This window comes from Engystomops pustulosus, chromosome 10 (genome assembly GCF_040894005.1).
Source record: "Engystomops pustulosus chromosome 10, aEngPut4.maternal, whole genome shotgun sequence".
NCBI lineage: Eukaryota > Metazoa > Chordata > Amphibia > Anura > Leptodactylidae > Engystomops > Engystomops pustulosus.
In genome coordinates, this window is record NC_092420.1 from 3,134,480 (window position 1) to 3,149,627 (window position 15,148).

At 57.8% G+C, this 15,148-nt stretch overlaps 2 protein-coding genes across 3 annotated transcripts in view; one reads left to right on the plus strand and one right to left on the minus strand.

Annotated features, from left to right (window-relative positions):
* Nucleotides 1-10,035, minus strand: part of LOC140103997 (uncharacterized) — a 40,891-nt gene extending 30,856 nt beyond the window's left edge. Inside the window, exon 1 of the mRNA XM_072127320.1 lies at nucleotides 9,937-10,035. The gene's annotated coding sequence lies outside the window, so the exon portion shown is untranslated. The remainder of the gene's footprint in view (nucleotides 1-9,936) is intronic.
* A 32-nt stretch (nucleotides 10,036-10,067) lies between these two features.
* Nucleotides 10,068-15,141, plus strand: JOSD2 (Josephin domain containing 2). 2 transcript variants are annotated; one of them, XR_011850221.1, is made up of 5 exons: nucleotides 10,068-10,302; nucleotides 12,845-12,970; nucleotides 13,950-14,144; nucleotides 14,710-14,934; nucleotides 15,014-15,141. XR_011850221.1 is itself a non-coding variant. In XM_072127321.1 (4 exons), exons 1-4 carry the CDS (start codon nucleotides 10,181-10,183, stop codon nucleotides 14,819-14,821), a joined length of 555 nt encoding a protein of 184 aa, XP_071983422.1. In that variant the 5' UTR covers nucleotides 10,069-10,180; the 3' UTR covers nucleotides 14,822-15,006. The 2 variants fall into 2 exon arrangements, 1 of the variants encoding a protein (XP_071983422.1); XM_072127321.1 differs by lacking the exon at nucleotides 15,014-15,141 and having other exon boundaries at nucleotides 10,069-10,302; nucleotides 14,710-15,006.
* Nucleotides 15,142-15,148: the final 7 nt, after the last annotated feature.

The following is a 15,148-nucleotide window of genomic DNA, read 5'->3' on the forward strand; positions in this document are numbered from 1 at the left end:
AGTACTGGGATGGCAGGGTCACCAGTACTGCAATTTCTGGGTCACTGGTGCTAGTAATGGGATGACTGGGTCACTGGTGCTGGAAATGGGTTGACTGGGTCACTGGCGCTAGTACTGGAATGACTGGGTCACTAGCGCTAGTACTGGAATGACTGGGTCAGTGGCGCTAGTACTGGGATGGCAGGGTCACTTGCTCCAGTACTGGGATGACTGGGTCAGTGGCGCTAGTTCTGGAATGACTGGGTCAGTGGCGCTAGTTCTGAAATGACTGGGTCAGTGGCGCTAGTACTGGGATGACTGGGTCACTGGCGCTAGTACTGGGATGACTGGGTCACTGGAGCTGGTACTGGGATGACTGGGTCACTCGTGCTTGTATTGGGATGACTGGGTCACTGGACCTAGTACTGGGATGTTTGGGTCACTGGCGCTAGTACTGGGATGACTGGGTCACTGGCACTAGTACTGGAATGACTGGGTCACTGGCGCTGGTACTGGGAAGTCTGGGTCACTGGCGCTTGCACTGGGATGGCAGGGTCACAGGCGCTAGTACTGGGATGTCTGGGTCACTGGCGCTAGTACTGGGATGTCTGGGTCACTGGCGCTAGTACTGGTATGTCTGGGTCACTGGCGCTAGTACTGGGATGTCTGGGTCACTGGCGCTAGTACTGGGATGTCTGGGTCACTGGCGCTAGTACTGGGATGTCTGGGTCACTGGAGCTGGTACTGGGATGTCTGGGTCACTGGTGCTAGTGCTGGAATGTTTGGGTCACTGGCGCTAGTACTGGGATGACTGGGTCACTGGAGCTGGTACTGGGATGTCTGGGTCACTGGCACTAGCATTGGGATGGCAGGGTCACTAGTACTGTACTGTCTGGGTCACTGTCGCTAGTACTGAGATGAACGGGTCACTGGTGCTAGTACTGGGATGTCTGGGTCACTGGCGCTAGTACCAGGATGTCTGGGTCACTAGCGCTAGTACCAGGATGTCTGGGTCACTGGCACTAATACTGGGAAGACTGGGTTACTGGTGCTAGTACCGAGATGTCTGGGTCACTGGCGCTAGTACTGAGATGACCGGGTCACTGGCGCTAGTATTGGGATATCTGGGTCACTGGCGCCAGTACTGGGATGACTGGGTCACTGGCGCTAGTACTGGGATGACTGGGTCACTGGCACTAGCATTGGGATGGCAGGGTCACTTGTACTGTACTGTCTGGGTCACTGGCACTAGTACTGGGGAGACTGGGTCACTGGCGCTAGTACTGGGATATGTGGGTCACTGGCGCTAGTACTGAGATGAACGGGTCACTGGCACTAGTACTGGGGAGACTGGGTCACTGACGCTAGTACTGAGATGAACGGGTCACTGGTTCTAGTACTGGGATCTCTGGTACTGGCGCTAGTACTGAGATGACCGGGTCACTGGCGCTTGTACTGGGATGTCTGGGTCACTGGTGCTAGTACTGGGATCTCTGGTACTGGCACTAGTACTGAGATGAACGGGTCACTGCCGCTAGTTCTGAGATGAACGGGTCACTGGTGCTAGTACTGGGATGTCTGGGTTACTGGCGCTAGTACTGAGATGACCGGGTCACTGGCGCTAGTACTGGGATATCTGGGTCTCTGGCGCTGGTACTGGGATGACTGGGTCACTGGCGCTATTACTGGGATGACTGGGTCACTGGCGCTAGTAATAGGAAGTCTGGGTCACTGGCACAAGTACTGGGATGACTGGGTCACTTGTACTGTACTGTCTGGGTCACTGGCACTAGTACTGGGGAGACTGGGTCACTGGCGCTAGTACTGGGATGACTGGGTCACTGGCGCTAGCACTGGGATGACTGGGTCACTGGCGCTAGCACTGGGATGACTGGGTCACTGGCGCTAGTGCTGGGATGTTTGGGTCACTGGCGCTGGTACTGGGATGTCTGGGTCACTGGCGCTAGTACTGGGATGTTTGGGTCACTGTCGCTAGTACTGGGATGTTTGGGTCACTGGTGCTAGTACTGGGATGTTTGGGTCACTGGTGCTAATACTGGGATGTCTGGGTCACTGGAGCTAGTACTGGGATGTTTGGGTCAATTGCGCTAGTACTGGGATGTTTGGGTCACTGCCGCTAGTACTGGGATGTTTGGGTCACTGGCGCTAGTACTGGGATGACTGGGTCACTGCCGCTTGTACGGAGATGACTGGGTCACTGGCGCTTGTACTGGAAAGTCTGGGTCACTGGCGCTTGTACCGGGATGTCTGGGTCATTGGCGCTAGTACTGAGATGACCGGATTACTGGTGCTAGTACTGGCATGTATGGGTCACTGGCGCCAGTACTGGGAAATCTGGGTCACTGGCGCTAGTACTAGGATATCTGGGTCACTGGCGCTGGTACTGAGATAACTGGGTCACTGGCGCTAGTACCAGGATGTCTGGTTCACTGGCTCTAGTACTGGGAAGTCTGGGTCACTGGCGCTAGTACTGGGATGACTGGGTCACTGGCGTTAGTACTGGGATGACTGGGTCACTGGCGCTTGTACTGGGATGACTGGGTCACTGGCGCTAGTACTGGGATGACTGGGTCACTGGCGCTAGTACTAGGATGTTTGGGACACTGGCGCTAGTACTGAGATGAGCAGGTCAATGGTGCTTGTACCGGGATGTCTGGGTCACTGCCGCTAGTAGCAGGAAGTCTGGGTCACTGGCGCTAGTACTGGGATGTCTGGGTCACTGCCGCTAGTACCAGGAAGTCTGGGTCACTGGCGCTAGTACTGGGATGTCTGGGTCACTGGCGCTAGTACTGGGATGTCTGGGTCACTGGCGCTAGTACATGAATGACTGGGTCACTGGCGTCTGTACTGGAAAGTCTGGGTCACTGGCGCTGGTAACAGGATGTCTGGGTCACTGGCGCTAGTATGGAGATGTCTGGGTCACTGGCGCTAGTACTGGGATGTTCGGGTCACTGGCGCTAGTTCTGGGAAGTCTGGGTCACTGGCGCTAGTACTGGGATGACTGGGTCACTGGCGCTAGTAGTGGGATGCTTGGGTCACTGGCGCTAGTACTGGGATGTCTGGGTCACTGGCGCTTGTACTGGGATGTCTGGGTTACTGGCGCTAATACATGAATGACTGGGTCACTGGCGTCTGTACTGGAAAGTCTGGGTCACTGGCGCTGGTAACAGGATGTCTGGGTCACTGGCGCTAGTATGGAGATGCCCGGGTCACTGGCGCTAGTACTGGGATGTCTGGGTCACTGGCGCTAGTACTGGGATGTTCGGGTCACTGGCGCTAGTACTGGGAAGACTGGGTCACTGGCGCTAGTTCTGGGAAGTCTGGGTCACTGGCGCTAGTACTAGGATGACTGGGTCACTGGCGCTAGTACTGGGATGTCTGGGTCACTGGCGCTAGTACTGGGATGTTTGGGTCACTGGCGCTAGTACTGGGAAGACTGGGTCACTGGAGCTGGTACTGGGATGTTTGGGTCACTGGCGCTAGTACTGGGATGTTTGGGTCACTGGCGCTGGTACTGGGATGTCTGGGTCATTCGTGCTTGTACTGGGATGTCTGGGTCACTGGCGCTATTGCTGGGATGACTGGGTCACTGGCGCTGGTACCGGAATGACTGGGTCACTGGAGCTAGTGCTGGGATGTTTGGGTCACTTGTGCTATTACCTGGATTACTGGGTCACTGGCGCTGGTACTGGGATGTCTGGGTTACTGGCACTGACTCAAACATCCAAGTACTGGCGCCAGTGACCCAAACATCCCAGTACTAGCGCCAGTGACCCAGACATTCCAGTACCAGCACCAGTGACCCAGACATCGCAGTGATAGCACCAGTGACCCAGACATTCCAGTACTAGCACCAGTGACCCAAACATCCCAGTACTAGCGCCAGTGACCCAGTCATCCCAGTACTAGCGCCAGTGACCCAAACATCCCAGTACCAGCGCCAGTGACCCAGTCATCCCAGTAATAGCGCCAGTGACCCAAACATCCCAGTGCTAGCGCCAGTGACCCAGTCATCCCAGTAATAGCGCCAGTGACCCAAACATCCCAGTACTAGCACCAGTGACCCAGACATCCCAGTACTGGAGCCAGTGACCCAGACATCCCAGTACTGGAGCCAGTGACCCAGACATCCCAGAACTAGCGCCAGTGACCCAGACATCCCAGTACTAGTGCCAGTGACCCAGACATCCCAGTACTAGCGCCAGTGACCCAGTAATTCGAGTGCTAGCGCCAGTGACCCAGACATCCCAGTACTAGTGCCAGTGACCCAGACATCCCAGTACTAGCGCCAGTGACCCAGTAATTCGAGTGCTAGCGCCAGTGACCCAGACATCCCAGTACTAGTGCCAGTGACCCAGACATCCCAGTACTAGCACCAGTGACCCAATTATCACAGTACTAGCGCCAGTGACCCAGACATTCCAGTACTAGCGCCAGTGACCCAAACATCCCAGTACTAGCACCAGTGACCCAGTAATTCCAGTACTAGCGCCAGTGACCCAGACATCCCAGTACCAGCGCCAATGACCCAGTCATCTCCGTAATAGCGGCAGTGACCCAGACATCTTAGTACAAGCGCCAGTGACCCAGACATCCCAGTACTAGCACCAGTGACCCAGTCATTCATGTATTAGCGCCAATGACCTAGACATCCCAATACCAGCGCCAGTGACCCAGACATCCCAGTACCAGCGCCAGTGACCCAGACATCCCAGTACAAGCGCCGGTGACCCAAACATCCCAGTACTAGCGCCGGTGACCCAAACATCCTAGTACTAGCGCAAGTGACCCAGACATCCCAGTACTAGCACCAGTGACCCAGACATCCCAGCACTACTGCCAGTGACCCAGACATCCCAGTGATGGCGCTGGTACTGGGATGTTTGGGTCAATGCCGCTGGTACTGGGATGTTTGGGTCATTGGCGCTAGTACTGGGATGTTTGGGTCACTGGCGCTAGTACTGGAATCCCAGAACTAGCACCAGTGACTCAATTATCCCAGTACTAGCGCCAGTGACCCAGTGATCCCAGTACTAGCGCCAGTGACCCAGTGATCCCAGTAATAGCGCCAGTGACCCAGTCAACCCAGTACTAGCGCCAGTGACCCAAACATCCCAGTACCAGCGCCAGTGACCCAGTCATCCCAGTAATAGCGCCAGTGACCCAAACATCCCAGTACTAGCGCCAGTGACCCAGTAATTCGAGTGCTAGCGCCAGTGACCCAGACATCCCAGTACCAGCGCCAGTGACCCAGACATCCCAGTACTAGCACCAGTGACCCAATTATCACAGTACTAGCGCCAGTGACCCGGACATTCCAGTACTAGCGCCAGTGACCCAAACATCCCAGTACTAGCGCCAGTGACCCAGACATCCCAGTACCAGCGCCAGTGACCCGGTCATCTCCGTACTAGCGGCAGTGACCCAGACATCTTAGTACAAGCGCCAGTGACCCAGACATCCCACTACTAGCGCCAGTGACCCAGTCATTCATGTATTAGCGCCAATGACCTAGACATCCCAATACTAGCGCCAGTGACCCAGACATCCCAGTACAAGCGCCAGTGACCCAAGCATCCCAGTAATAGCGCCAGTGACCCAGACATCCCAGTACAAGCGCCAGTGACCCAGACATCCCAGTACAAGCGCCAGTGACCCAAGCATCCCAGTACTAACGCCGGTGACCCAAACATCCCAGTACTAGTGCCAGTGACCCAGTAATTCGAGTGCTAGCGCCAGTGACCCAGACATCCCAGTACCAGCGCCAGTGACCCAGACATCCCAGTACTAGCACCAGTGACCCAATTATCACAGTACTAGCGCCAGTGACCCAGACATCCCAGTACTAGCGCCAGTGACCCAGACATCGCAGTACTGGAGCCAGTGACCCGGACATTCCAGTACTAGCGCCAGTGACCCAAACATCCCAGTACTAGCGCCAGTGACCCAGACATCCCAGTACCAGCGCCAGTGACCCGGTCATCTCCGTACTAGCGGCAGTGACCCAGACATCTTAGTACAAGCGCCAGTGACCCAGACATCCCAATACTAGCGCCAGTGACCCAGACATCCCAGTACAAGCGCCAGTGACCCAAGCATCCCAGTACAAGCGCCAGTGACCCAAACATCCCAGTACTAGCGCCAGTGACCCAGACATCCCAGTACCAGCGCCAGTGACCCGGTCATCTCCGTACTAGCGGCAGTGACCCAGACATCTTAGTACAAGCGCCAGTGACCCAGACATCCCAATACTAGCGCCAGTGACCCAGACATCCCAGTAATAGCGCCAGTGACCCAGACATCCCAGTACAAGCGCCAGTGACCCAAGCATCCCAGTACTAACGCCGGTGACCCAAACATCCCAGTACTAGTGCCAGTGACCCAGTCATCCTAGTACTAGCGCAAGTGACCCAGACATCCCAGTGATGGCGCTGGTACTGGGATGTTTGGGTCAATGGCGCTGGTACTGGGATGTTTGGGTCATTGGCGCTAGTACTGGGATGTTTGGGTCACTGGCGCTAGTACTGGAATGACTGGGTCACTGGCGCTAGTACTGGGATGTTTGGGTCACTGGCGCTAGTACTGGGATGTTTGGGTCACTGGCGCTAGTACTGGGATGTTTGGGTCACTGGCGCTAGTACTGGGATGTTTGGGTCACTGGCGCTAGTTCTGGGATGACCGTGTCACTGGCGCTAATACTGGAATGACTGGGTCACTGGCGCTGGTACTGGGATGTTTGGGTCACTGGCGCTAGTACTGGGATGTTTGGGTCACTGGCGCTAGTACTGGGATGTTTGGGTCACTGGCGCTAGTACTGGGATGTCTGGGTCACTGGCTCCAGTACTGGGATGTCTGGGTCACTGACTCCAGTACTGGAATGACCGGGTCACTGGCGCTAATACTGGAATGACTGGGTCACTGGCGCTGGTACTGGGATGTTTGGGTCACTGGCGCTAGTACTTGGTTGTTTGGGTCACTGGCGCTAGTACTGGGATGTCTGGGTCACTGGCTCCAGTACTGGAATGTCTGGGTCACTGGCTCCAGTACTGGAATGACTGGGTCACTGGCGCTAGTACTAGGATGTTTGGGTCACTGGCGCTAGTACTGGGATGTTTGGGTCACTGGGCCAGTACTGGGATGTTTGGGTCACTGGGATGTCTGGGTCACTGGCGCTAGTACTGGGATGACTGGGTCACTGGCGCTGGTACTGGGATGTTTGGGTCACTGGCGCTAGTACTGGGATGCTTGGGTCACTGATGCTAGTACTGGGATGTCCGGGTCACTGGCTCCAGTACTGGGATGTCTGGGTCACTGGCTCCAGTACTGGGATGTCTGGGTCACTGGCTCCAGTACTGGGATGTCTGGGTCACTGGCTCCAGTACTGGGACGTCTGGGTCACTGGCGCTGGCACTACAATGTCTAGTTCACTGGCGCTAGTACTGGGATGTTTGGGTCACTGGTGCTAGTACTGGGATGACTGGGTCACTGGCACTAGTACTGGGATGTCTGGGTCTCTGGCGCTGGTACTGGGATGTCTGGGTCACTGGTGCTGGTACTGGGATGTCTGGGACACTGGCGCTGGTACTGGGATGTTTGGGTCACTGGCGCTGGTACTGGGATGTTTGGGTCACTGGCGCTAGTTCTGGGATGTTTGGGTCACGTGCTAGTACAGGAATGACTGGGTCACTGGCGCTAGTACTGGGATGTTTGGGTCACTGGCGCTAGTACTGGGATGTTTGGGTCACTGGCGCTAGTACTGGGATGTTTGGGTCACTGGTGCTGGTTCTGGGACGTCTGGGTCACTGGGGCTGGTAATATAATGTTTGGGTCACTGGTGCTAGTACTGGGATGTTTGGGTCACTGGTGCTGGTACTGGGATGTCTGGGTCACTGGAAGTGGTGCTGGGATGTCCGGGTCACTGGCGCTAGCACTGGGATGTTTGGGTCACTGGTGCTGGTACTGGGATGTCTGGGTCACTGGCGCTAGTACTGGAATGACCGGGTCACTGGCGCTAGTACTGGAATGAATGGGTCACTGGCGCTGGTACTGGGATGTCTGGGTCACTGGCGCTAGTACTGGGATGTTTGGGTCACTGGCTCTTGCACTGGGATGTTTGGGTCACTGGCTCTTGCACTGGGATGTTTGGGTCACTGGCGCTGGTACTGGGATGTCTGGGTCACTGGCGCTAGTACTGGGATGTCTGGGTCACTGGCGCTAGTACTGGGATGTCTGGGTCACTGGCGCTGGTACTGGGATGTCTGGGTCACTGGCGCTGGTACTGGGATGTCTGGGTCACTGGCGCTGGTACTGGAATGTCTGGGTCACTGGCGCTGGTACTGGGATGTCTGGGTCACTGGCGCTGGTACTGGGATGTCTGGGTCACTGGCGCTAGTACTGGGATGTCTGGGTCACTGGCGCTAGTACTGGGATGTCTGGGTCACTGGCGCTGGTACTGGGATGTCTGGGTCACTGGCGCTAGTACTGGGATGTCTGGGTCACTGGCGCTATTACTGGGATGTCTGGGTCACTGGCCCTGGTACTGGGATGTCTGGGTCACTGGCGCTGGTACTGGGATGTCTGGGTCACTGGCGCTATTACTGGGATGTCTGGGTCACTGGCCCTGGTACTGGGATGTCTGGGTCACTGGCGCTATTACTGGGATGTCTGGGTCACTGGCGCTGGTACTGGGATGACTTTCTCTGGATTTTGTAGTTTTCAGGTTTTTTGTTCATTTTGGAAGAATTTTTACTGCGTTTTCCACGTGCCAAATAAAACTGATGACTGATCTGTGTCACGACCATGACCTCACGTATGTCACTGAATGTCAGGGGTCACAGGTCACAGGTAAGAAAAACAAATGAGTCATAACCAATTATATCCTGACATCATCTACATCTCTCACATTCCTGGGAATGACACTGTATCACACGGGAAGGGATGAGATACACAGCTCAGCTCACTGTATCACACAGGATAGGATTAGATACACAGCTCAGCTCACTGTATCACACAGGAAGGGATTAGATACACAGCTCAGCAGACAGTATCCCACAGGATAGGATTAGATACACAGCTCTGCAGACAGTATCACACATGATGGGATGAGATACACAGCTCAGCAGACAGTATCACACAGGAGAGGATTAGATACACAGCTCAGCAGACAGTATCACACAGGAGAGGATTAGATACACAGCTCAGCAGTCAGTATCACACAGGATAGGATTAGATACACAGCTCAGCAGACAGTATCACACAGAATAGGATTAGATACACAGCTCTGCAGACAGTATCACACAGGATGGGATTAGATACACAGCACAGCAGACTGTATTACACAGGAGAGGATTAGATACACAGCTCAGCAGTCAGTATCACACAGGATGGGATTAGATACACAGCACAGCAGTCAGTATCACACAGGATAGGATTAGATACACAGCTCAGCAGACAGTATCACACAGGATAGGATTAGATACACAGATCAGCAGACAGTATCACACAGGATAGGATTAGATACACAGCTCAGCAGACAGTATCACACAGGATAGGATTAGATACACAGCTCAGCAGGGGGTATCACACAGGATAGGATTAGATACACCGCTCAGCAGGGGGTATCACACAGGATAGGATTAGATACACAGCGCAGCAGGCAGTATCACACAGGAGAGGATTAGATACACAGCTCATCAGACAGTATCACACAGGATGGGATTAGATACACAGCTCAGCAGACAGTATCACACAGGATAGGATTAGATACACAGCTCAGCAGACAGTATCACACATGATAGGATTAGATACACAGCTCAGCAGACAGTATCACACAGGATTAGATACACAGCTCAGCAGTATCGCACACGAGTAGATACTCCGCCCCCTTCTGATGACTCGGCTCAGTAACATTTCATGAATGGGGTTGACGAGCGGTACCGCAGTAATGTGAATGCCCGGGTCACGTGCTGCAGGTGATGACGTTACATTGTTGCAGTCTCTCGGGGTCACGTGCTGCTGTTTACACAGGAGATGAGTGGCCGAGGTGACAGCTGTACCAGGCACCGCCCCCTCCTGCACCACGTGATGGCAGGTGGCGGCCACTTAGCGCGCAGCTCGCGGTCACATGACTCTGGTTACATTATGAGCCGCGGCTCCGGGCTCCGAGGTTTCCGGTGCGGGGATGGGGGAGGCTCCGGTGTATCACGAGCGGCAGCGGCTGGAGCTGTGCGCCATACACGCCCTGAACAACCTCCTGCAGAGCAGCGAGATCACACAGAGGAGGGCGGAGGAGATCTGCTGGGGGTGAGGCACCGAGACTGAGGGGAGAGACAGAGAGACTGAGGGGGAGAAGAGACACAGAGACTGAGGGGAGAGGGGGACAGAGAGACTGAGGGGGGAGAGGGACAGAGAGACTGAGGGGGGAGAGGGACACAGAGACTGAGGGGGGAGAGGGACACAGAGACTGAGGGGAGAAGAGACACAGAGACTGAGGGGGGAGAGGGACAGAGAGACTGAGGGGGGAGAGGGACAGAGAGACTGAGGGAGGAGGGACAGAGAGACTGAGGGGGAGAGGGACAGAGAGACTGAGGGGGGAGAGGGACACAGAGACTGAGGGGGAGAGGGACAGAGAGACTGAGGGGGGAGAGGGACAGAGAGACTGGAGGGGGGAGAGGGACAGAGAGACTGAGGGGAGAGGGACAGAGAGACTGAGGGGGGAGAGGGACAGAGAGACTGAGGGGGGAGAGGGACAGAGAGACTGAGGGGGAGAGGGACAGAGAGACTGAGGGGGGAGAGGGACAGAGAGACTGAGGGGGGAGAGGGACAGAGAGACTGAGGGGGGAGAGGGACAGAGAGACTGAGGGGGGAGAGGGACACAGAGACTGAGGGGGGAGAGGGACACAGAGACTGAGGGGGGAGAGGGACACAGAGACTGAGGGGGGAGAGGGACACAGAGACTGAGGGGGGAGAGGGACACAGAGACTGAGGGGGGAGAGGGACACAGAGACTGAGGGGGGGGAGAGGGACACAGAGACTGAGGGGGGAGAGGGACACAGAGACTGAGGGGGAGAGGGACACAGAGACTGAGGGGGGAGAGGGACACAGAGACTGAGGGGGGAGAGGGACACAGAGACTGAGGGGGGAGAGGGACACAGAGACTGAGGGGGGAGAGGGACACAGAGACTGAGGGGGGAGAGGGACACAGAGACTGAGGGGGGAGAGGGACACAGAGACTGAGGGGGGAGAGGGACACAGAGACTGAGGGGGGAGAGGGACACAGAGACTGAGGGGGGAGAGGGACAGAGAGACTGAGGGGGAGAGGGACAGAGAGACTGAGGGGGGAGAGGGACAGAGAGACTGAGGGGGGAGAGGGACAGAGAGACTGAGGGGGGAGAGGGACAGAGAGACTGAGGGGGGAGAGGACAGAGAGACTGAGGGGGGAGAGGGACAGAGAGACTGAGGGGGGAGAGGGACAGAGAGACTGAGGGGGAGAGGGACAGAGAGACTGAGGGGGGAGAGGGACAGAGAGACTGAGGGGGGAGAGGGACAGAGAGACTGAGGGGGGAGAGGGACAGAGAGACTGAGGGGGGAGAGGGACAGAGAGACTGAGGGGGGAGAGGGACAGAGAGACTGAGGGGGGAGAGGGACAGAGAGACTGAGGGGGAGAGGGACAGAGAGACTGAGGGGGGAGAGGGACAGAGAGACTGAGGGGGGAGAGGGACAGAGAGACTGAGGGGGGAGAGGGACAGAGAGACTGAGGGGGGGAGAGGGACAGAGAGACTGAGGGGGGAGAGGGACAGAGAGACTGAGGGGGGGAGAGGACAGAGAGACTGAGGGGGGAGAGGGACAGAGAGACTGAGGGGGGAGAGGGACAGAGAGACTGAGGGGGGAGAGGGACAGAGAGACTGAGGGGGGAGAGGGACAGAGAGACTGAGGGGGGAGAGGGACAGAGAGACTGAGGGGGGAGAGGGACAGAGAGACTGAGGGGGGAGAGGGACAGAGAGACTGAGGGGGAGAGGGACAGAGAGACTGAGGGGGGAGAGGGACAGAGAGACTGAGGGGGGAGAGGGACAGAGAGACTGAGGGGGGAGAGGGACAGAGAGACTGAGGGGGGAGAGGGACAGAGAGACTGAGGGGGAGAGGGACAGAGAGACTGAGGGGGGGGAGGGACAGAGAGACTGAGGGGGGAGAGGGACAGAGAGACTGAGGGGGGGAGAGGGACAGAGAGACTGGAGGGGGAGGGGACAGAGAGACTGAGGGGGGGGAGGGACAGAGAGACTGAGGGGGGAGGGACAGAGAGACTGAGGGGGGAGGGACAGAGAGACTGAGGGGGGGAGGGACAGAGAGACTGAGGGGGGGGAGGGACAGAGAGACTGAGGGGGGGAGGGACAGAGAGACTGAGGGGGGAGGGACAGAGAGACTGAGGGGGGAGGGACAGAGAGACTGAGGGGGGAGGGACAGAGAGGACTGAGGGGGGGGAGGGACAGAGAGAAAATCACCAAGTGAGTGATCTCTCGACTGGGAGGACAGAGAGACTGAGGGGAGAGGGACAGAGAGACTGAGGGGGGAAGGGGGGGGGGGGGGGGGGGGGGGACAGAGAGACTGAGGGGGGGGAGGGACAGAGAGGACTGAGGGGGGGGAGGGGACAGGAGAGGGGACAGAGAGACTGAGGGGGGGGAGGGACAGAGAGACTGAGGGGGGGGAGGGACAGAGAGACTGAGGGGGGGGAGGGACACTGAGGGGTGGGGGAGAGAGACTGTGACCCCGAGTCTGGGGGGGTTGGAGGATTACGGATTAGGCAGTCAGGGATTATTTGCTCCTCCTCATCCTGTTCCGGATTTTCCAGGTTGTCTCCTCATTCGGTGATAAATCCTCACCGCAGTTTCCTGGGCACCGGTAACTATGACGTCAATGTCATCATGGCGGCGCTGCAGACCCTGGACTATGCAGCCGTGTGGTGGGACAAGAGGAGGTGAGACCGCGCCCTGCTCCGCCCATGACGTGTATTCCTGTATGGAAGCTCCTCCCCTGCCGGCTGTGTGTGTCTGGGGACGCTCCTCCCCTGCCGGCTGTGTGTGTCTGGGGACGCTCCTCCCCTGCCGGCTGTGTGTGTGTGTCTGGTGACGCTCCTCCCCTGCCGGCTGTGTGTGTGTGTCTGGTGACGCTCCTCCCCTGCCGGCTGTGTGTGTGTGTCTGGTGACGCTCCTCCCCTGCCGGCTGTGTGTGTGTGTCTGGTGACGCTCCTCCCCTGCCGGCTGTGTGTGTGTGTCTGGTGACGCTCCTCCCCTGCCGGCTGTGTGTGTGTGTCTGGTGACGCTCCTCCCCTGCCGGCTGTGTGTGTCTGGTGACGCTCCTCCCCTGCCGGCTGTGTGTGTCTGGTGACGCTCCTCCCCTGCCGGCTGTGTGTGTCTGGTGACGCTCCTCCCCTGCCGGCTGTGTGTGTCTGGTGACGCTCCTCCCCTGCCGGCTGTGTGTGTCTGGTGACGCTCCTCCCCTGCCGGCTGTGTGTGTCTGGTGACGCTCCTCCCCTGCCGGCTGTGTGTGTCTGGTGACGCTCCTCCCCTGCCGGCTGTGTGTGTCTGGGGAAGCTCCTCTCCTGCCGGCTGTGTGTGTCTGGTGGCGCTCCTCCCCTGCCGGCTGTGTGTGTCTGGGGAAGCTCCTCCCCTGCCGGCTGTGTGTGTGTGTCTGGTGACGCTCCTCCCCTGCCGGCTGTGTGTGTGTGTCTGGTGACGCTCCTCCCCTGCCGGCTGTGTGTGTCTGGTGACGCTCCTCCCCTGCCGGCTGTGTGTGTCTGGTGACGCTCCTCCCCTGCCGGCTGTGTGTGTCTGGTGACGCTCCTCCCCTGCCGGCTGTGTGTCTGGTGACGCTCCTCCCCTGCCGGCTGTGTGTCTGTGGAAGCTCCTCCTCTGCCGGCTGTGTCACTCGTTAAGCTCCTCCCCTTCTCGTTGCAGGTCTCTGGAGAGTTTGGTGCTGGGTGAGATCTTTGGTTTCATCCTGAACATCCCCTCCCCCATCTCTCTGGGTTTCCTGTCTCTTCCCATCACCCGGAAGCACTGGATCGCCGTGCGGCAGATTAACGGGATCTACTACAACCTGGACTCCAAGCTGAAGGCCCCACTGCGGCTCGGGGGCCCCCAGGAGCTCCGGTGAGTAATGGGGGCCCACTCATCTCCTAGACACCAGGGGGGCCCCCACTCATCTCCTAGACACCGGGCCTGCGGGGGGGGGGGGCCCCACTCATCTCCTAGACACCGGGCCTGCGGGGAGCCCCCACTCATCTCCTAGACACCGGGCCTGCGGGGGGGGGCCCCACTCATCTCCTAGACACCAGGCCTGCGGGGGGGGGCCCCACTCATCTCCTAGACACCGGGCCTGCGGGGGGGGGGGGGCCCACTCATCTCCTAGACACCGGGCCTGCGGGGAGCCCCCACTCATCTCCTAGACACCGGGCCTGCGGGGGGGGCCCCACTCATCTCCTAGACACCGGGCCTGCGGGGGGGGCCCCACTCATCTCCTAGACACCGGGCCTGCGGGGGGCCCCACTCATCTCCTAGACATGCCGGTCACATGACTTGCCCCTGATGATGTGTGTGTGTGTGGGGGGGGGGGGGGGGGGGTGTCAGGCTGTGCTGTGATTGGCTAATTGGCAGCAGGTGGCGCCTCTGTTATCCTGACCTTTCCTTTGACCTTTCCCCCTTCCCTGCCCCCCAGCTCCTTCCTGCAGGGCTGCATCGCTCGGGGAAGCTGTGAGATCCTGCTGGTGGTGACCAAGGACGTGGAGGAGGCGCGGCTGTGGATCAATGAGGCGGAGCGACTCACGTGACCCGCCCACAGACTGCCACCCCTACACCAAGCCTCTATTTATTGGGGTCCCGCACCCCGTCTTCCTGCACTACGCCGATGCCTTAAAGCTTCATGTCATTTGTTTTTTACCAGGTGCAAAATATTAATATATTACACAGGACCTCCCACTTTTATGCTAATTCCATTAAAGGTTTTTTTATATGATCTGCAGACTCCGCCCCCTTTACTACACAATGTGATTGTCCTGCGGCGGCCTCTTGGTGTCGCTGTGTCATTGATGAAGCCGGGAGTGATGGCGCCATCTAGAGGCTGATGGAGAGAACAGCAGGAAGCGACGTCCAGGGGT